A 22,221-nucleotide genomic window follows, 5' to 3' on the forward strand; every position below is an offset into this window, starting at 1 on the left:
CTGTGCCCGGCTGAGTACGCCTCTTTGGTGGTTCTGACCTGTGCTGGTGGCAGTGTCCACCTTGGCTCGTGTGGCCCACACCGCCGCCCTGATAGCGCCAACCCCCCAGGACTCTGGCCACACCTGGACTTCTCCCCCCGCCTCCCCCACCTTCTGTCCTCATTCACTCCCTAACCTACGTCGCATCTTAAGCCTCGCTTCCCATTTTCTGGTTTTGGCGACTCTCCTCCAGGTGTCTGACTTCCACCCTCAGTCCCCTTGGCCACCTCCCTGGCCCCCATCCCCGGGACTGGTCAGCCCCACCTTTTGCCTCACCTGGCTGTAGTTTGCACACCCAGCTCCTCCCCTGCCTGAGCCTGGTGGGTGGTAGCCTTAGCTCTGACCCGGCCTCGCTACCCTGGAGCGAGGAGGGCAGGCGGGACCAGTGGTAGTGGGCCACCGGCCAGCCCTGCTATCTTGTCCCACGACCCTGTAGGTGTAAACCGCGTGGTCCAGGCCCGCCTCAGTCCCACCAGCCCAACTCTCCCGGGACCAGCTGGGCTCTGCGTATGTCAGCCAGCCACCCCCATGCCCCGCCCTACCCATTCGAGAGCAGCTGGGCTCTTGTCCCTTCAGAGGACCCTCAGTGGAGCCCTTTTCCACCTGTGCTCCTCTTGTCTCGTCTCCATGTCCCTGAGGCAGTTCCTGCATCTTGCTGGAGTTTCTTATAAAAACATCCTCTTGCCTCCTAGCAAACGAGGGTGCAGTGGAGACCCCCCAGGTCCATCTTTAATCCGTCTTTGCTCCGCCTCCCCCCACCTTTCAGGTGCCGGTGTTGCGGCGAGTCCCTGGGCCCCTGGGGGCTGGGGGCTGCGGAGCATCCCTGCAGGTAAACTTCACAGGCTCTGCAGCCCTGTTCTCCCGCTGGACTGGCTGTGCTCTCCTCATGGACCGCTACAACCCCGTCCTTACAGGCCTCTCCCAGCAGGTCCTGTGGCTGTTCCTCCTGCACTGTTCAGGCTGCTGGTTTCGTGTTGACATCAGGGCAGCGGGCCTGTCCATACGTAGGCAGCATCCCTGTGTCCAGAGCAGCTCCCTGTGCATCTCAGACAGTGCAAAAACCTATTTCCTCACTTAGAAACCCAGCTGAGGGCAGCTGCAATGTCCCTTGACACTCTGGCAGCCATTGGTTCAGGTTGCAGGGGGGTCGCTGGTGTCACCAGCCTCTTATTCGGGCTGGAAGAGAGAAGGGACGAGAGGCCGCGAGGGGGGCACGCACGTGCCCTGACCCTGGGGCCAGGGGAGCGCCGGGCCCTCCACAAGCCCTGTGTCGTGAGGCCAAGGCTGTGACAGCTCATGGACCGGGACTGCTGGGGATGAGGGGCTGGGACTCAACACAGCCTGTTCTTGTTTTAATTTGAACACATGTTTAGAAATCGGGATATTTTACCCCCAAAGTCAATATTTCTGGTTTCTCTTAAAATACCAGAATACCTGCAATGGAGAGCCCATCCTTGCGGGGCAGCAGTCCCTCTGCGGGGACCCGAGATCCAAGAGGCGAGGCCGCCCCGTGCTGCTGTCGCACAGCCAGCAGGCCAGGGAAAGGCGGGCGTCTCTGTTCCCCACCCCCCCCCCCCCCGATACGCAGCCCTCTCACTGTTGCGGCCTCTCCCATTGCGGAGCACAGGCTCCGGACGCGCAGGCTCAGCGGCCATGGCTCACGGCCCCAGCCACTCCGCGGCATGTGGGATCTTCCCGGACCGGGGCATGAACCCGTGTCCCCTGCATTGGCAGGTGGACTCTCAACCACTGCACCACCAGGGAAGCCCTCTGCTTTCTTTTGATGCTTGTTTGTTTCGCGGAAGTTTCAGCTCCTAATGTTTCTACTGAGGTAGCATTTACATGAGTGAGACAGCTTAGGTGTCCCCTGGATGAGGTTTGACGGGTGCAGACCCCTCAGCCAGCACCCCCAGGCTCTTTTGTGCCTTCTGACTCCCCTCCCGTAGATCCGTAGGCCTGATCTAAACGTTCTTACAAGTGGAGTCGTGGAATGTGTACGTTTTTGTGTCTGGCGTCTCTTTCGTGGCATGTTTTTAAGGAATATCTGTACTATTTTAATTTCTAGTCTCACGTTGTGATCAGACAGTATGGTGGGAGCTCTTTTTAGTTTTTGAAACTTACAGGTTTTCTCTGACCCCTTATAAGGTAAGTCTTCATGAGTCTTTCAGAGGATCTTGAAGGAGTATTCTTTAGTTTTAAGGTACCAAGTTCAGTGTATGTCAGAACCACCTCATTAATTATATTGTATAGGCTTTCTATTTCGTTATTTGAATATTATTCACTTGAACATAGAGAGACATGAATGGAGATTTCCTTTAGTTTCTATCAACGTCTGAGCGTCTGAAGTAATTTCTGCTTTATGAACATTGCTGCCTTTGGTGCATGCGTATTCACAGATAATCTCCACGGTGACCTGCCTCCTTCGCGTTCTGAGAAGCTGTTCCTTGTCTGCTTGAATGCATCTTGGCTTGAACTTCATTTTACCTGATTTTAGGGTCATGACGCCTGATTTCCTGCTGCTTGCCTTTGCCCCACCTTCTGATGCTTTTCCAAATTATTTTAGGTGCATCTCTTGTTTACAGCAAGTGTTGAGGATCTTGCTTTGTGATTCGTTCTGAAGAGCTTTTTCTTTTAACATGTGACTTCGGGTGTGTTTGGTGTTCGTTCTGTCTTAGTGCTTTATAGTGTGCCTGCTGGGTTTTGTTTTTAAAGTAAATCTTTCCCACATGGTCTGTTCTTGGTTGGGCAGCCTTGGGGCCACAGACCCTCTGTGAGGGACCTCCGCCCGCGGTTTCTGTGTGCGGCTGAGGCACCCACCACCCATGCCCAGTGCTCACCTCTGCTGTCCCGTGGAACGTGTTCAGGACTTACTGCCACTCCTCTGCCATCATCTCGCATCGCCTTTTGGTGAAGTCTGTCTTCTAGGAACACCCTCGGGGGGAGCTCACAGGACAGCCTTTCCTGAGTGTTGACAGCTGGCCTTTCCAGTGCTCTCAACAGGAATGTGGCCTGAGTTCCTACCTAATTTTAAATATTCTACTAAACGTATTAAAAAGGTAAAGAGAGACAAGTGAAGTTAACTTTAGTAAATTATTTAACTCAATATTATATAAAACATTATTATTTCAACGTGTAACCACCAATACTTGAAAATTGCTGATTTACGTGAAGTTCCTTTTTTGGACTGAGTTTTTGAAATTCAGTGTGAGTCTTACACTTAGAGCGTGTCTCAGCGGACCAGCCACCTTTCGCAGGCTCAGTGTTGGACGGCCCGGCCTGTGCCTGGACGGCAGGGAGGGCTCTGGTGGCCTCAGGATCCTCGGATCCGCGTCCCCTCCCTGCGTCCCTGGGGAGCCTGCCACCGTGTTGCTGTGCAGAATGCTGCTCTGCTCTCTCTGTGGACCTGGCATCTCCTACAGATCGGATCGCGCACCGAGTGGCCTTCAGCGTCTGCCTTCCCTCTCTCCGCGTGCATTTTCAAGGTCGTCCTCATCTAGAGCGTCCCTCCTTTCTGTGTCCAAGTCGCCCTCTGTGTCTGCGTGATCTTTTGATCCCCTCGACATTGGAGGACATTTCGGGTGTCCCAGATAAGCCTCGTGTTCAGGTCTCGAGGGGGCGTGTTTCCTTCTCTCTTGGCTGCTCCGAGGGCAGGATTGCCGCCCAGTCGTGGCTTCCTGCCCTTCCTCCCACCTCCCTCGCGGCCGCGGGGTCCACCCTCCTCTGCCACCAGCTGCTTCCTGCAGCCAGAGGCCTCAGCCCTTCTTCTCAGACCTCCAGGCTCTACTCAGAGTCAAGGCCGGAGCCCTTCCAGGGGCTGACAAGGCTCTCCCAGCCGGCCCTCCCCAGCCACACTGGCTGCCTGTTCCTGCCCAGCAAGGCCAGCCCGCCTTGTGTCTGTGGGAACTTGTGTCTGCAGCTTGTCCGTCTGGTCCGCCCTCCCGAGCAGCCGCCGGCTCCGGTCCCCAGTGCGGGCTCTGCTTCCCGCCCACCAGGGGCCAGACTTGCCCCACTTAGTAAGATTGCAGAAGGCCCCTTTCTGGCTCATCACCTAGTGTCCGGGAGGTTCCGCCCCTTCTACTTCTCCTTGTGTCCCGCCGGCTCCCCTCGCCGGGACGAGTGTCTGTCTCCCGTCCGCTGGCTGCTGGGCCCCTCTCCCTGGACGGACGATCATGTGGCACGTCGCACAGATGAATGAATGAGCCACGCGTCCCCGAGAGTCCCCAGCAGCAGGGTCTGCTGGAGCCCAGACTGTTGATTCTGAAGCTCTATTCTTTACTTCCATCAAAGATTGTAACTAGAAGCCTGATTTAAATTTCTTTTGCTGTCTAATTATGAAGGTTTGATCAGTCAAAGCTCCGGTGTTGCCATCCTCGCTTTCTAACTTTCCACGGGCAGTTTGAAAAGGAAGTACCGGCAGAGATAGCCAGGTTGGAAAAGAAAGGGAGTTTCACCCCGCCCCACCCCACGAAGCCTGCCCATTTTTTGCCTCATGAGGCTCAGAAGTCAGAGGTGTGAGTCCCTGTTCCCCACCCTCTGGTTCACGCTGCATGCTCAGGCCTGGCCGGGAGCTCGGCCCTCCTCCGTGGTCCCCAGTGCTTTTTTTTTTTTTTTTTTTTTTCTTTTTAAATTCATTTATTTATGGCTGTGTTGGCTCTTCGTTCCTGTGTGAGGGCTTTCTCTAGTTGCGGCAAGTGGGGGCCACTCCTCATCGCGGTGCGCGGGCCTCTCACTATCGCGGCCTCTCGTTGCGGAGCACAGGCTCCAGACGCGCAGGCTCAGTATTTGTGGCTCACGGGGCTAGTTGCTCCGCGGCATGTGGGATCTTCCCAGACCAGGGCTCGAACCCGTGTCCCCTGCATTGGCAGGCAGATTCTCAACCACTGCGCCACCAGGGAAGCCCCCCCAGTGCTTCTTAGATAACGTCTGTCGCTTCTCCACCACCAGAGCCCTTCGAGTACCTTTTCCCCTGGGTGTCATTCTCCCAGACTGCTTTCAGTCTAGTTGAAGATTGTGTGATTTTAGAGGCCGAGATGCTTCCGGAACTCCCGTCCCCTTGGTGTGTGTGACTGGGGAGTGGGTTCCTTTGCTCTGGCATTTTGGAGCTTGTTGATAGAACCCAGAAATCAGTAGTGTGGCCTTGAGAATTCCCTGACAGTCCAGTGGTTAGGACTCCGCGCTTCCACTGCCGGGGCCCCGGGTTCTACTCCTGGTAGGGAAACTAAGGTCCCGCAAGCCGCATGGTGCGGCCAAGAAAGAAAAGTAGTGTAGCCTCCCATGCAGCTCCGCTGATGCCGGCCTCTCTCCTCTTCTGCTTTTGCTTAGTATCACTTGCACTGTTTGCCTGAAAGCACTTGTGTTTGAGGCGTGACAAGGTGTGGGAAGCAGGCGTACCGGGAGGAGCATTTTGGCTGCATCTGGGACCCAGACCACCTGTCCCTGTGCCCCCGGTGGGCCAGGTGCGGGCTCCAACCCCACCTTCCCATGGTCTCAGGGTGAGTCCACCGTACACGGCGGGCGTGAGCCCGTTTCTTAAAAACCACTCAGCAGCACGTGGTCCTTAGCCGGGCTCCATCCCCTGACTGCTGGCGGGTAGGAGTGGGGCGTGGGGCTGGGCTAGCTGCCTGGGAGCCCCTGGCAGTGGGCACGGCCACAGTCCTGTCGCTGGGGCCTTTCCACCTGGCTCCTCCCCATTCAAGGCCTTGCTGCCGTCCCTCTTCGGTGACGGTGGGTCCTTTCCCTCTGGGTAATGGTCTAAAGGAGGCCCACGGGAGCTGCTGGTGCAGACCCTCGGCTTCTCCCGGGAAGCTGAGTCCACAGTCGCGTCTCACCCGCAGGGTGCGCCCCTCACATCTCACTGGCCCTGAAGCCCTCCGCTCCACTCCCTGCGAGCTTCCTTCTGTCCTTCCCCTCCATCGCCAGGCCACCATGCCAGGGCCCGCTCACCCGGCGTGGGGCCTGGCGTTACCACTTTCCCAGCCCTCTTCGGAGGCCCCGGGGCCTCTGGCCTCTCCTTGCCCTCCAGGCCCTCTCCTTCTCTTCTCTGTGTTGAGGTGCTGCCCGGCTCCAAAGCTGTATCTGGCAAGATGACGTTTGCTAATTGCTTGGCCTTTTTCTCCCCCTCTTGACAGGTGGCTGGTGGCATGTTCAGGGCCCCACAGGGTGAGCTGTAATGACTGGGGCTTGCCCCAATACGGAGTGTGAGTATCCGCACAAAGCTCCCCAGGGACCGCTGGCAGCAGCCGCTGACGCTCTCTTCCTTCTGTCCTCAGAGCCCCCCAAAATGAACCCTGTGGTGGAGCCGCTGTCCTGGATGCTGGGCACCTGGCTGTCAGACCCGCCGGGAGCTGGGACCTTCCCGACCCTGCAGCCCTTCCAGTACCTGGAGGAGGTGCACATCTCGCACGTGGGCCAGCCCATGCTGAACTTCTCGTGAGTCCGCCCGCCGCTCTGCTCTCTGAGATGAGACAGGTGAACGCCAGGTGGGGAGGTACAGAGGGCACCTGGTGGTCTGTTGCAGAACGGTGCCCTCTTCCTGCCCTGCACTGGCACCTGAGACGCACACTGGGTGGAAATGGTACCTTCCTGTGTTTTAGACAATGTGAAGGTGACCACAGAATCTCAGGCTCGGTAATCCAAACGTGGAGATAAGTGTGTGTGCTCAATTAAATCCTTCATCTCCCACGGTATTCCTGTGTGGAAATCAGTCACCCCAAGATTACTGAAAATAGGGGGCCCGGCTTTCATTTAGTCCTACCCCTGAGCCAGCCGAGGGCTCAGAGAAGCTGGTGTCTCGTGGTTCTCAGATTCTTGGCGTGCAGCAAAGCACTTGCCTGCTGCTCCTGAGGAAGCAGGTCGCAGTGCAGGGCGGCTAGGTGGGGAGCACCCCGGGGCATGGGTTGGTAGGGAGGTGGCGGAGGATATATTGTCTCATACCTTTTTGCATTATTCTTGACTGAATGGGTGAAGGGAAAGAATATCCTGCGCATAAACAAAAGGTGGAAATTCTGGATAATGCAGAATAACCCCTAATATAAAGCAGTCTTTTTAAACTATGAGCTGTAACCCATTAGAGACATTTATGACTAGCATTAATTAATTTTCTTTTAATGCTGGTCACTCAGTTGTGTGACTAACGTTAAAGAAAAATGAAATAGAGTAGAAAATACGTATTTTGGTCAATGTCGTGGTCTATGTGTATGTAGTAGATGTATTTCTCAGTGAGGGGTTGTGGTCGCAAGAGGGCATGTAAGCCGTAGCCACACCACCAGCCTGTCAGAAGTTCATCCGTGGTAGCAGTAGATTCCCACACGTCGTGCTGGTGAGACTGTAAGCGTTGGTGTTGAAGTTGTGAGTCGGTGCTCTCAGGTCAAGGTGCAGCTCTTACTCACCACCGTGAATTTGCAGTGGTGGCGGGTGATAAGGCGCTGACTCATCGCCTGTTCTGTTCTCCTACCCTGTGAATTAACTGGACTCCTAAGCAAGATAATAGCTCAGAAGAGGGAAGGCCTGGCACTGGGTAGGACTTTACTGTGTTGATGGAGGGCTTAGGCTGAGAAGTGTGTGCGGTGCTGGGGCTGAAAAGGCCTTGGTGGGAGGATGGGTAGGGAGGAGAGACGGGGGAGCGGGGGTGCCCACACCTGTCGTCTCCCGTGTCTCCGCACGGCGTCCTTCACACGTGACTGTTTCCACGTAGTGCTTCACGTTCAGTGGGTGGGACGCTTGCCAAGTGAGGAGGGGGCAGGCCACAGAGTCTGGCACGTGCTCTGCTGGGCACTGGGTACCTGGGCTTCACCTGTCGCATTACCCGTCCAGGTTCAACGCCTTCCACCCGGACACCCACAAGCCCATGCACAGGGAGTGTGGCTTCATCCGCCTGGAGCCCGACACCAACAAGGTGGCCTTCGTCAGCGCCCAGAACACAGGTACTCCCCTTGCCGGCCTGCCTTCCACCCACGCGCCCTGCGTGTTGCAAGCAGGTGGGGTGGCATCTGCCCCCCGATTTCTTTGTGACCGCAGACGTAGCCCCGTGGGTGCGTTTCAGGGTGGACAGTGTCGGGCCTTTGGACGGCTCAGGGGGAGCTGGAGAGTCGGGGGCCGGCAGGCGGGAGGCTGCGGGCGTGGCTCTGTGGGAACAGGCCGGCTTCATCTCCGGCCCTCTGTGCTCACATGTGTGCTGTTGCTCAGCTTCCCGTGCAGGTGGGGCTCTGGGGGTACCTAGACCAGGGAGCAAAAGTTATGTCTGGAAGTTTGCTTTGCCCCCAGGGGGAATTCATCCTAAAATAGTAAACCAGGTTCATGAATTCGAAATTACTCAACACCCACCTACGTGACCCTTAACCTTGCTCACTGGCTCAAGTGAGCGCTCACTTCCTGGAAGCAGGTGGACAATCAGGGCCAGCTGAGCTGCCCAGGGTGTTGGCAGCCTGGAAATCGGTGGACAGCCAGAGGGGCGTCCGTTCCCCTGGCCTCGTGTCCCTCCTGTCAGATCGCTGGGGGAGTGGGAGGGCCAGGGTCAGGGTGACCCCCATAGATCACCTGCCCCGGCTGCAGGAGGAGTTGTGTCTTTTCCCTCTTGATACCTGGGGGGTCATCGCAGGTGACTGGGCAGTTATTGCCTCGATGGCCACGACGTTCAGATTGGTTGAGCCCTTGACTGCAGAGGAGGGTGGTCAGCGCAGGGCAGCCGGGAGCCCCGGGCGGGCTGCACGGGCTGACAGTGTCCCTTGCAGGCATCGTGGAGGTGGAGGAGGGCGAGGTGAACGGGCAGGAGCTGTGCATCGCGTCCCACTCCATTGCCAGGACCTCCTTCGCCGAGGAGCCCCACGTGGAGCAGGTGAGCCCGGGTGGGACCGCACGGCACCTGTGCCTCTGCCCCCCATCCTGGAGGCCTGGCTGTCTCCGGTCACCCGGTTCTTTCTCGCGCTCACACAGGCCGTGATGTGATTATCTGTCCCTGCTCGTGCGCGGTTGGCTGTCCTCGGGCTTGTTGAACGGTTATGTCCCCACCAGCATTGCACGGGGTGGGGGGGGGACCTGGTTCCCTGCTCCTTGACCAATGCGTTGTGTTTTCAGGGTCTCTGATTTTTTTAATCTGATAAATAAAAGGTGGTATCTCATTGGTGTTTTAAATTTAACTTATGAGTGAGGGGGCATTCTTTGTGCTCACTGGTTGGTTGTATTTCTTGTTCCAGTACTTGATGTTCAGAGTCATTGCCTGTTTTTCTGCGAGGTGTCATTTTCTTGTTGATTTCTGGGAGATCTTTTATGTTCTGTGGATATTAATCTGTTGTCTGCTGTATTTGTGACAACACCCCTATCCGGTGGCTTAGGTTAGCCTGACTCATGATGTCGTCTACCCACAGACTGTACATCTTTCTCTGGTTGCCTCTCGGGGTCTTTTCCTAAATGCCGTCTGAATTTGGGCTCTTGCTCAGGAAGATGTCTTCTACTCCAAAAGGATAAAATTATTCTTCCATTTTCTTGTACTCTTACAGCTTTCCTTTTTTACGTGTAGACCGTTAGCCTCTCTTCCTTTTTGTTTTCACGTGATGGGCGCCAGAGACTCCGCAGGTAGCCGTGCACAGCAGCATGGAGGTGCGCTGCAGGGATTTCGGATCTTGTTCGGTGTATTTCACTAGATACCAAAGTTGGTTTCTTTATGGTGTCAACCATAGAGGCCTTGGACACTCCATGGTGAAGTCTTAAGTGCTTTATGGTTCTTGTTGCCACTCTGTACCCCTGCCCTGCAGCAGTGCACAGAGCGCCGGCTGCCCCACACCCTTTCCCAGGCTGGGCCTTGAACTTAGGCTATCCTGGTGGCTACCAAGTGGCATTGCAGTGTGGTGTTAAATTACATTTTCCCAGTGACTAATGATGTGGCTCATCCTTGCGATGTGCTTATTTGCCGTTGTGTTCTTTGTTTCATGACGTGAGCGTTCAAATCCTTTGTCCTTTTTCTCCAGCAGCTTGTTTGCCTTATCTTTGAGCTGTAATTTTGTTACATATTCTGGACACAAGTCCTTTATCAGGTAGACGTGTTGATAAAACTGTGCTCTCAACTTAAAACTTACCATTTCATTTCTTTAACAAAATGTTTTACTTTTGATGAAGTTCTGTTATCAGATTTTTCTCTTACAGTTAGTGCTTTTTGTGCCCTGTCTTAACATTTTTTGCCTAACACACACTTTCACCTGCATTTTCTTCAAGAATTTTTACAGTGTCTCCTTTTACTTTAAGGTTTATTATTTGGGAATTTATATTTTTGTATGGTGTGAAGTAGGGGTCAAGATGCTTTCATTTTTTCCTAGATAGATATCCAGTTGTTCCAGCACTATTTTCTTTCTTTCTTTCTTTCTTTTTTTTACAATTTTATTTATTTTTGGCTGCATTGGGTCTTCGTTGCTGCTCGTGGGCTTTCTCTAGTTGTGGCGAGCGGGGGCTACTCTTTGTTGCGGTATGCAGACTTCTCCTTGCGGTGGCTTCTCTTGTTGTGGAGCACGGGCTCTAGGTGCACGGGCTTTAGTCGTTGCGGCACGTGGGCTCAGTGGCTGTGGCTCGCGGGCTCTAGAGCTCAGGCTCAGTAGTTGTGGCACACGGGCTTAGTTGCTTCACGGCACGTGATCTTCCCGGACCAGGGACCGAATCCGTGTCCCCTGCACTGGCAGGCGGATTCTTATCCACTGTGCCACCAGTGAAGTCGCCCAGCACCATTTTTTAAAAAGAAAATTATCCTTAATTTGTTGAAGTATGTAGGTGGCTTTATTGAAAATCAACTCATTATATTTATGTGGATCTTTTCCTGGACTCTGTTCTACCCCATTGATCTCTAATCTGTCTTTACAGCAGTACCACACTGTCTTGATTATGATAGCTTTGTATTAATCCTTGAAATCGGGTAATATAAGTTACCCATTTTTTTTCTTTTTCTTTTTCCAAAATTGGCTATCCAGGATCTTTCTCATTTCCATATGAATTTCAGAATCAGCTTGTGAATTTCTAGAAAAAATTTTACTGGGATTGCTTGAGTTTCTAGATGAACGTGGGGAACTGGCATCTTCAGCGAACTTAGTCTTGTGATCAGTATCAGGTAAATGTCTACATTTATTTAGGTTTTTTCCACCCTAAATTGTTTTGCAGTTTTCAGTGTACAAGCCATACACATATTTTGTTAAATTTTTCCTAATTTCATGGTTTTAGATGCTATTATTAGTGATTTAAAAATTTTTCCAATTATTTGTTTGTAGTATATGGAAATAAAATTGATATTTGTAGACTGATCTTATATCATATAACCTTCTTAAATTCACTTATTTATTTTAGTAGTTTTTTAACAGATTCCTTAGGATTTTCTGCATAGACAATCATATCATTTGCTATTACAGACAGTACCTTTTCCATTCTGATGCCTTTTATTTCTTTTCCTGCATTAATTGCACTGCATAGGACCACCAGTATAGTATTCAGTACAAGTAGTGGGAATAGACGTTGGTACCTTGTTCTCTGTCTTAGGAGCAGGTGTTCAGTCTTTCACCACTGGGTGTGATGTTAGCTGTAGGTTTTTTATGGATATTCTTTCAAAATTATATTTCCTTATATTTTTAGCTTGCTAGTTTTATTATTGAAGTATAATTGATTTACAATATTGTGTTAGTTTCTGGTGTATGGCAAAGTGATTCGGTTATGCATATATATGTGTATATTCTTTTTTTTATTCTTTTCAGTTATAGTTTATTCTAATATATTGAATATAGGTCCCTGTACTATACAGTAAATCCTTGTTGTTTATTATATATGGTTGTGTGGCTAGTTTTAAAAGATCATAAATGGGTATTAAATTCTGACAGATGCTTATGATGAATTACAGTAATAGGTTTTCTGATGTTGAGCCAACCATGCATTCTTCAGATAAACCCCTTTTGATTGTGATGATCTGTCATTTTTTATATTACCAGATTTATGTATTACTAAAGTATGTAAATTGGAAAATTTTGGTGTCATATTATTTATTTTATTCTAATCATTCCAGGTTTAATTTCTTCCTCTTTGTTTTGTTTTTTTTGTCTGTTTGTTTGGTTTGTGGGAGGGGGCTTCTTAAAGGAAAAATTTGGATCATTGATATTTAATCCTTTTTAAAAATAAATTTGTTTGTTTGTTTGTTTGTTTATTTATTTATGGCTGTGTTGGGTCTTCATTGCTGCGCACAGGCTTTCTCTAGTTGTGGCGAGCAGGGGCTACTCTTTGTTGTGGTGCGCAGGCTTCTTATCATGGTGGCTTCTCTTGTTGCGGAGCACGGGCTCTAGGCGCATGGGCTTCAGTAGTTGTGGCACGAGGGCTCAGTAGTTGTGGCTCTCAGACTCCAGAGCGCAGGCTCAGTAGTTGTGGCGCACGGGCTTAGTTGCTCTGCGGCATGTGGGATCTTCCCGGACCAGGGATCAAACCCGTGTCCCCTGCATTGGCAGGCGGATTCTTAATCACTGGACCACCAGGGAAGTCCTTAACCCATTTTTATTATTTTTATCCTCGCTCAAAGTATTTATTTTATTTGTCCGATGATTTTGTTTCCTTGAACAGGATTATTTAGAAGAATGTTACTTATTTTCCAACTATTGGAGTATTTTCTTGCTATGATTTCTAATTCAGTTCTATAAAACCCAGAGAACGTAGTCTGTTTGAAAGTTATTTTGTGCCCGGTATATGATCTAACTTGGTGAATATTTCATATGCACTCAGAATGAATAAGTATTTGACAGTTGTTGGCTGTAGTGGACTGAAAATACCAGTTAGGTCAAGCTGATTGATAATGTCATCAGATTTTCTATATACTAGCGGATTTGGGGGTTGGGGGTTCTTGGTTGTATCTAATTACTGAGAGGTATTAAAATCTCCAGTATGACTGAAGATATTTCAGTTCCTTTCTTTGGTTCCATCTTTGCTTCGTAACTTTGAAGCTGTGTAATTTAGATGCATACAGATGATATACGTATTATATTTATGAAATGTCCTTTATAGCTTGTAATACTATGCCTGGAAGTCTGCTTTGTCTGATACTAATGTAACCGCACCTGCTTTCTTATGCTTATCATTTATACAGTATATCTTTTTTCCTACCCTTTTCACATTCAAATTGTGTCTTTATACTGACAGTACATTTCCTATAGAGTCTTGCTTTTTTTCTCTAGTCAGAAAACTCCGTATTTTAATTGGAGTATTTAGTTCATTTATGTCTAACATAAGTATTTGTATGGGTGGTTGTACATCCACCATCTTGATTTGTCTGCTTTACTTCTTTCTTGGCTTTGTTCCTCTTTTGTTCCTTTAGTATGTTTTCTTGGGTTAATTAAGTATTTTTAGCATTCTGTTTTATTTCTTCTATTAGCTTAACTGTATCCTTTTTTTAAAATAGTTGGTTTAAGGCTAACAATATGCATGCTAAATTTATCAAAGTCTGTTTATAATCAGTGATATACTGTTACATTTCCCATTTCACATGTGTGTTAATCTTACAGCTGTGTAGAATTGCATTTATCCTCCTTTTGTGCTGGTGTCATCATACCTTTTACATATAAAAAGTATCCACATATATTATAAACCTTCACACTAGGATTTTTGCTTTAAATAATCGGTTGACTTTCGAAGAAATTACAGTGGGGGGGCAGGGAGTAATCTCTTATAGTTACCCACTTAAGTTTCTCTTTGTGTTGCTCTTTTCTCCTTCTATGGAGTTTCCTGTGGTATCATTTCCCTTCATTCTGAACCTGCGTTAGTGGCATTTCTTGTAGTATAGGTCTGGCAATATTTCTTTTGAGTTTATTTCACCCCCAACTTTTTTTTCTTCTTCAGTATTTTTTATTGTGGAAAAATAGATACATAAAACTTAATTATCTTAACCATTTTTAAGGGTACGCTTAAATATATTCACAGTGTTAATCATCTCCAGAACACATTCACCTTGCAAAACTGAAACTCGGGCCCACTAAACAGTAGCTCCCTGTCCCCTCCTCCCCTGACCCCCTGGCAGCCACTTCTCTACTTTCCATCTCTCTGATTTTGACTACTTAGGTACCTCATATCAGTGGAATCATACAGTTATTTTTCTTTTTGCATCTGGCTTACTTCACTGAGCACAATGTCCTCAAGGCTCATCCATGTTGTAGCCTGTGTCAGAATTTCCCTCCTTTTTAAGGCTCAGTAATATTCCAGTGTATGGATGGACCACATTTGCTTTTCCATTCATCCATCAATGGATACCTGAGTTGCTTCCACCTTTTAGCTATTGTGAATGCTGCTGCTGTGAACATGGGTGTACAGATATCTCTTCAAGACCTGCTTTCAGTTCTTTGGGGTGTATATCCAGAAGAGGAATTGCTAGATCACGTGGTTAATTTTATTTTTAATTTTTTTGAGGACCTGCCATAGCTTCCCACTTTACCTGAACCATTTTACATTCCCATCAACAGTGCACAGGGGTTCCAATTTCTCTGCATTCTCATCATTTGCTGTTTTCTGGTTTTTTGATATCACTCATCCTAATGGGTGTGAGGTGGTATCTCATTGTAGTTTTGATTTGCATTTCCCTAAACGAGAGCGATATTGAGCAACTTTTCATGTGCTTCTTGGCCATTTGTATATCATTTTTGTAAAAATGTCTATTCAAATCCTTTGCCCATTTTTGAATTGGGTTGTTTGTTTTTGCTGTTGTTGAATTTTAGAAGTTCTCTATTATTCTGTCTATGAATCTTTTATCAGATATATGATTGGCAAATATTTCTCTTATTCTGTGGGTTGTATTTTTTCTCTGTAAATAGTATCTTTTGATGCACAAAAGTTTTTAATTTTCATGAATTACAGTCTGTCTGCTTTTTCTTCATTGGCTATAAATTGGTATCCAGAAAGTCATTGCCAAATCCAATGTCATTACACTTGCCCTGTGTTTTCTTCTAAGAGTTTTTATAGTTTTAGCTCTTACCTTCAAGGCTGTGATTCATTTTGAGGGGTTTTTTTGTTCATTCGTTTTTTGTACTAATGTTAGGTAAGGGTACGGTTTCATTCTTTTGCGAGGCGATATCCAGTTTTCCCAGCACCATTTATTGAAAAGGCTGTCCTTTCCTCATTGAATGGTCTTGGCAACCTGGTTGAAAATTATTTGATAACATATGCAAGGATTTATTTCTGGGCTCTCAGAACTGTTCCATTGGTCTATATGTCTGTTTTTATGCCAGTGTCACACTGTTTTGGTCACTGTCATTCTGTAATAAGTTTTGAAATCCGTTGAGAGTCCCTTGAGATTCCATATGAATTTTAGGATGGATTTTTCTACTTCTTCAAAACGCATCATTGGCATTTTGATTTGAATTTTGTTAATTCTGTAGGTCTCTTTGGGTAGTATTTGTTTCTTAATGATTTTAAGTCTTCCAATCCACGAACATGGGATATATTTCCATTTATTTATGTCTTCTTTAATTTCTTTCTGGAGTGTTTTGTATTGGATTGGCCAAAGGGTTCGTTCATTTTTTTCCTTAAGAGGGCTCTACTAGCACTTAGTTGTCTTTAACTTCATTCAAAACAATTTTGTTAGATTGTGTGTGACAGCTGTCATACCAGCGTGCATTTATAAAAAGACTTATTGGGACTTCCCTGGTGGCGCAGTGGTTAAGAATCCGCCTGCCAGTGCAGGGGACATGGGTTCGAGCCCTGGCCTGGGAAGATCCACATGCTGTGGAGCAACTAAGCCTGTGCACCACAACTACTGAGCTTGCCCTCTAGAGCCCATGAGCCACAACTACTGAGCCTGCGTGCCACAGCTACTGAAATCTGCGTGCCTAGAGCCCGTGCTCTGCAACAAGAGAAGCCACCGCAATGAGAAGCCCGCACACCGCAATGAAGAGTAGCCCCTGCTCGCTGCAACTAGAGGAAAGCCCAAGTGCAGCAACAAAGACCCAACACAGCCAAATAAATAAATAAGTAAGTAAATACTTATCAAAATTGGTGAATTTTAATATCGAAGATGGAAGAAAAAAGCAACATTTTGAGCATATTATGCTTTATTATTTCAAGAAAGGTAAAAATGCAACCAAAATGCAAGACAAGGATTTGTGCCATATATGGAGAAGGTACTGTGACTGATCAAACGTGTCAAAAGTGGTTTGCAAAGTTTCATGCTGGAGATTTCTCTCTGGCCGATGCTCCACGGTCAGGTAGACCAGTTGAAGTTGATAGCCATCAAACTGAGACATCAATTGAGAACAATCAACGTTATACCATGTGGGAGATAGCCGACATACTCAAAATATCCAAATCAAGAGTTGAAAATCATTTGCACCAGCTTGGTTATGTTAATCACTTTGATGTTTGGGTTCCACACAAGTTAAGCAAAAAAAAACCTTCTTGACCGTGTTTCCACGTGCGATTCTCTACTTAAATGTAATAAAAGTGTTCCATTTTTAAAACAAATTGTGACAGGTGACGGAAAGTGGATACTGTACAATAATGTGGAATGGAAGAGATCATGGGGCAAGCGAAATGAACCACCACCAACCACACCAAAGGCCGGTCTTCATCCAAAGAAGGTGATGTTGTGTATATGGTGGGATTGGAAGCGAGTCCTCTATTATGAGCTCCTTCTGGAAAACCAAACGATTAATTCCAACAAGTACTGCTCCCAATTAGACCAACTGAAAGCGGCACTCAACAAAAAGTGTCCAGAATTAGTCAACAGAAAACGCATCATCTTCCATCAGGATGATGCAAGATGGCATGTTTCTTTGATGACCAGGCAAAAACTGTTACAGCTTGGCTGGGAAGTTCTGATTCATCCATCGTATTCACCAGACATTGTACCTTCGGATTTCCGTTTATTTAGGTCTTCACAAAATTCTCTTAATGGAAAAAATTTCAATTCCCTTGAAGACTGTAAAAGGCACCTGGAACAGTTCTTTGCTCAAAAAGGTAAAAAGTTTTGGGAAGATGAAATTATGAAGGTGTCTGAAAAATGGCAGAAGGTAGTGGAACAAAAGGGTGAAAACGTCGTTCGATAAAGTTCTTGGTAAAAATGAAAAATATGTCTTTTATTTTTACTTAAACACTGAAGGCACTTTTTGGCCAACCCAATATATGTGAAATTTTAAAAAAAGAAAGAAAACTCACAGAAACAGAGTAGAATGCTGGTTACGGGGGGCTCAGTTGGGGGAAATGGGCAGATGTTGCTCAGTGGGTATGAACGTCCCGGTGTAAGATGGACAGCGTGGCACTAGAGTTGACAGTGCTCTGTTGTGTTAGTGAAATTTGCTAAGAGGAAAAAGACGTAACTGTGAGGTGATGGATGTATTAACTGACCTTATTGTGGTAAACATTTCACCATATACACATGTATCGAATCATCATGTTTCAACTTAAACCTATACAGTGTTACATGTCAGTTATATCTCAATAAAGCAGGGGGCAAAGGAGGGGAAAGGAGCCAGTATTGGCAGCAAGCAGCCTGCATCTGTTCTCATTCTTTTATTTTAAATCGGAGTAGAGTTGCTGTACCACGCTGTGTTAGTTTCTGCTGTACAGTGAAGTGAGTCAGCTGCACGTGTACGTACAGAGCCTCTCTCTTGCAAGTCAGTGAGAGAAACATGAGGCCTGCACTGTCTGTAGTTCTCCAACAGTGTCCTGATGTCCTTGTTTATCAAACTCAGCCCCTTTCTTCGTGACTCAGCCCCCTCCTTGATGCCTCAAGTGTTGTATGGGGTGGCTTCTTGGTTTTTTTATTTTAGGACCTAAAACAAAGTCAAATCCATCTAACTCTCTCCTGGCCTTTCCTTCTCCACCTTTTCCCTACTGGACAAGACATAACAGGAACAAGAAAAAAAAAACAGTTTGAGAAATCATTAAAACATCAAGAAGTTCTCACATCAAGCTTCTCTCTACAGTAATATTTCTCTTTGGTCTGTGCTGTCGAGGAAAAGTGAGCACACTTGGCTAAAGTAAGAACTCGTGTCTTTGTCAAGATGGCCTCTGTCCCTGTGTTCAGAGGCTCCTTGGCCTCCTGACCTGCCTTTGCCATCGGAGTTGGGCCCCAGCTGTGCGGGGCAGCTTCTGCTTTACCCAGTGGCCCCAACAGGCTCCACTTTGAGGGTTTAAAGGCAAACAGTTGCTTCCAGCCCCACCTTGTTTAAATGAGGGTCAGTCTGCAGCTCAGGTGGGTTCTCATCCTGAGAGTGGACTTGGCACGACCTCAGGATCACCGTCAGCAGAGGCCGTGGGCGCCGCAGGAGGTCTGGTTCTGAGCCTGAGCGATGTCATCTACGACCTGCCTCAACTTTAAATTCTGCCAAATAACTTTCATTTGAAGGGAAAAATAGCACAAGAAATTTCATCCAAGAGGCCGCCAAGCCCAGAGGAGCCTAACAGGTGATTCCCGGGCACGGGGACACGCTGCAGTAGCAGTGTCGTCGCTGAGGGCACCACGGTGAACACAGCCCCGAGTGTGTGTTCCGGCGGCCGGGCAGCCCTCACACACCCTCTCCCTGGGACCTGGGGAGGTCGTGGGGCACCAGCGTCTCCGCCATGGTGTCTCCCCCGTGACCGTCTCCCTCCTTTTGCTGCCCTGCGTCTTGCTGCTCGGTGGCTGTTACCGGATGTCCACAGACTTCAGCACAAAGCAGCAGAGCCGAAGGCCGAGGGAGAGGCCGCCCTCGGGTCAGCGCACGGTGAAATAGGCTGTGTCCTCGCGGCGTGGCCAGCAGCCCCTGCGGCAGCACGGAGATGGGACGGGGGATGCAGGGCCACACAAGAAGCCAGGTTGTCCTCAGATGCTGGTTTTCGGGTGTGACCGCAGCCTCGGCCCGTCAGGCGGGCTCCGTGTGAGAGATACGCAGTGTCTTCCCTTTAACATGGAAAGGCTCACGGGGGGCGGGGGGCCCACCTTCAGGTCCCCAGGGAGGCATTTCCTTTGCCCCCGCCTGCGCTCCCCCTGCACGTGTGGCGCTGGGCGTCTGGCGTGAGGGCGAGAGCCAGTGTCCCGCGTCGGCGGTGGGGCGTCTGGGGAACAGGCGCCCCACGGGCTGCGGCCTCTGAGGACAGGCGGCCGCTGTCCTGCAGAAGCTGAGCGCGTGGCCCGTGGCGTGGGGAACACGTGCTTTGTTTCTCTCCACTGCACTTCTGCTTCCTCTGCAGAGTGGTTTCAAGGGTAAGAGCCTTGACTGTTGTTTTTCAATTAAATTCCAGGCCCGCCACCCGTCTGCTTTCTGTTTGTCCGCCTCATCTGGGGCTGTGCCCTCCTGTCCTGCCCTCTGCAGCCCTCTCCCGTCCTCAGCGGTTACCGTGGTGAGGACAGCGTGTTGACCTTTGACACCTGTGGACGGTGGCAAGGACCTAGGACAGGGCCGCTCAGAGCACCACGCGGGGTGGCCCCTGGGGCTCAGGGTGGCAATTGTGAGGCACCGGGTCTGGGGCGGAGACTGAGACTCTGCATTTCCAGCAGCCGCCCCGGTGGGGCTGGTGCCTGGAGCCCACCGAGTAGCAGGGACGTAGGACACTGACTCTGTGTCCTCCTCCCGCCTCTGCTTCTGCTGTCACGTGTTGTAACTACGCACGCACACTAGACTCCACAGGGCTGTATAAATGCCAGTTAACCCTCACTTACAGCAGCATCTGGGTTGCACACAGCTTTCCTTACGTTTACCCCTCCTGTTGCTCTTCCTTTGTTCCTGTGTCTCTGCTTCCACCATTTTCCTTTAAACCTGAAGAACTTCCTCTAGTGTTTTGTGTAAAGAAGGGGGGGAGTCCTGCTGGTGGTGAATTCTCTGTGGATTTTTTGTCTAAAAATGTCTTTATTTTACCTTCACTTTTGAAGGGTGTTTTCACTGCAGCCAGAATGCCAGGGGGACAGTTATTTTCATTGCTTTGAAGATGTCCTTCCATTGTCTTCTAGTTTCCATCCTTTCTGTTGAATTTCTTGAATTCTAGACACCGCGCGTGAAAACCGTGGGTGACTTGAGGCCTTGTTTGATGTTGTCTCCCACCAAAGGGCAGTTCTTGCGCTTCTGGTGGTTTGTCCAGGAAGGGCAGATCCTGTCCACAGAGATAGCACTACTTTGAACTGGACTTCCCAATCTGTTTCTGGGAAACTCTTACTCCTGGGGTGCGGCCCTGAGGGGGTCCTGACCAACAGCTGGGCGGTTTTCCGCGGCCCCTCCTTCTAGACGCCAGGCAGCAGTTCCAGAGGGTGGCCCGTGCAGCGCAGCCCCGTGGGTTGGGGCGCACCCACCCGGCTCCCCAGCCTCTGGGTGGCCTCTGAGAGTCAGCACAGGCCTTGGGGGGACGGCTGCTCTGAGCTGGGTCTCTCCCCTGCACGCCCTTCCCCCTGAGGCCTTGGCCTTGCAGCCTGGCTGCTTTAAACAGGCTCTGGAATCTGGCTTTCCTCTCTTCTCTGCCGGATGGTCGCTGGGGCCTGGCCAGCACGGGTTCTGGCGCTTGTGGGCCCCCACCCCCGCCAGTTCTGGCGCCAGGTAGCCACCCCTGGAGGCGGCTTCCACAGTCCTAGGGCTTTCACCCTCTGTTCACAGACATTCCAGGCAAACCCATTTTCTCATCGGGGGCTCGGATGCTGCAGGTCTGTGTTCCTGTTAGAAACAGCTGCTGAAATTGGCCCTGATGAATCGGGGTTCCAAAAGTGCTGGTCCCGAGTTTTTTGAGAGCACATTTGACATCATTTCAAGCTGTGTAGAGAGGGACGCGCTGGACAGGCGGCCCCTAATCAGACGGCGAGGCTGATGCTCGTGCTCACCTCCGGTCTTTTGGGAACAGCTGAGCGGCAGGGAGAGGGCACGGGCCAGGGGTCAGGACGCCCATCACGGCTGCCGGCCGAGTGTCTGTCACCCAGTGGTGGGGACACTGCCTGGCTCACAAGCCCCTGACCACTGAGGTGAAATGTTGCAGCTGCCGCGGGAGCGTGTGGCCTGTGGTGGCACCTCAGCGGTTGTTGAATCTTTGGAAGGTAAAATTAAGGCGTTTTGTATTTGTTTTGTTCTGCTCAGATTACCCGAAAATTCAGGCTGAATTCTGAAGGCAAACTTGAACAGACGGTCTCCATGGCAACCACTACGCAGCCCATGACTCAGCATCTGCACATCACCTACAAGAAGGTGACCCCGTGACCCCAGGTAGAGCTGAGTCCCCGTGGGGCTGGCCTGTGTGGTGACACTTCAGCTTCTCAGCAGACACTGCGGCAGGTGTGGGTGTGGCCACAGGTCACCGTGGGTTCAAGGGTGTTGCCACGTGTTCCTGTAATGGCACAGAAAAACCAAATAAAAGGCCTTTATTTTTATGGCTAAGCATTTTGAATATTATCACTTGCGTAGACTGCGTTTCTTTCATCTGCTGGTGACTATTTGTTTTCAGAGTCGTTTCCCTAAAAAATTAAAAAGGGGTGACTCTTTCTCTCTCCTTTCCTTCCTGCAGTTTTGACAAGATCTGAAAATATTTATAAATCTACAGTAGTCAGCAACAAGGTGAAGACAAAGGTAGGATAAAAAGGATTGCAGTTAATTTTCCTTTATTTTTAAAGAGCTGAGAGTATAAGGACCCCATTTCCACATGGACGAAGGGCATTCCCAAGGCAAGAGGACGGTAGTGAATGTATCATCATTCTGTAAATTTGATTTAGTCTCGGCAATATAATATTACCTTCATTTGTTTGTTTACAATGGAAGTTTCCAGACATACACTGACCCCCTGGACCTCACCCAGTTCCAGCTCCTGCCAGCATGTCCCCACACCGGTGGTTCCATCTGCTCTTCCCCCCTTTTTGTGGCTGGAGCATCTTAAAGTGAATTCCACACACAGTGTCACTTCTCTCGAACACTTCAGCATGTGTGTAAAAGCAAAACAGAGCCTTTCTCTTTTCCTGAACACAGCACAGTATCAGGAGCCTCACCAGGAACATAGACAGGGGTGAAAGGAGGCCACGCTCAAGAGCAGGGGTCAATGTCTGCAGCCACACACCCCCCCTTGTCACACACCCTGGGGACAAAAGGCACCACGGCGGGGGTGGATGTCAGTACCTGGGAGTGCAGAGGAGGGACCGGGGCTGGTGCTGAGCCCTCAGAGGAGCGTGGCCGGAGTGTGAGCAAGGCGGCCGGCCCCCTGCGTGCAGGGTGGACGTGGTGGCTGGGCTGGGCTCGCCGAGAGCATCAGGTC

General features: G+C 49.6%; 1 protein-coding gene across 1 annotated transcript in view; it reads left to right on the plus strand.

The window, feature by feature from the left end:
• The window catches only part of THAP4 (THAP domain containing 4), a 42,408-nt gene extending 21,037 nt beyond the window's left edge, over positions 1-21,371 (plus strand). Inside the window, exons 3-6 of the mRNA XM_079709639.1 lie at positions 6,309-6,468; positions 7,852-7,961; positions 8,769-8,872; positions 21,060-21,371. Of these exons, the coding sequence (XP_079565765.1) occupies positions 6,309-6,468; positions 7,852-7,961; positions 8,769-8,872; positions 21,060-21,179 (494 nt within the window). The 3' untranslated portion in view covers positions 21,180-21,371. The remainder of the gene's footprint in view (positions 1-6,308; positions 6,469-7,851; positions 7,962-8,768; positions 8,873-21,059) is intronic.
• The last annotated feature ends 850 nt before the right edge of the window (positions 21,372-22,221 follow it).

This window comes from Hyperoodon ampullatus (assembly GCF_949752795.1).
Source record: "Hyperoodon ampullatus genome assembly, chromosome: 8".
Classification (NCBI taxonomy): domain Eukaryota; kingdom Metazoa; phylum Chordata; class Mammalia; order Artiodactyla; family Ziphiidae; genus Hyperoodon; species Hyperoodon ampullatus.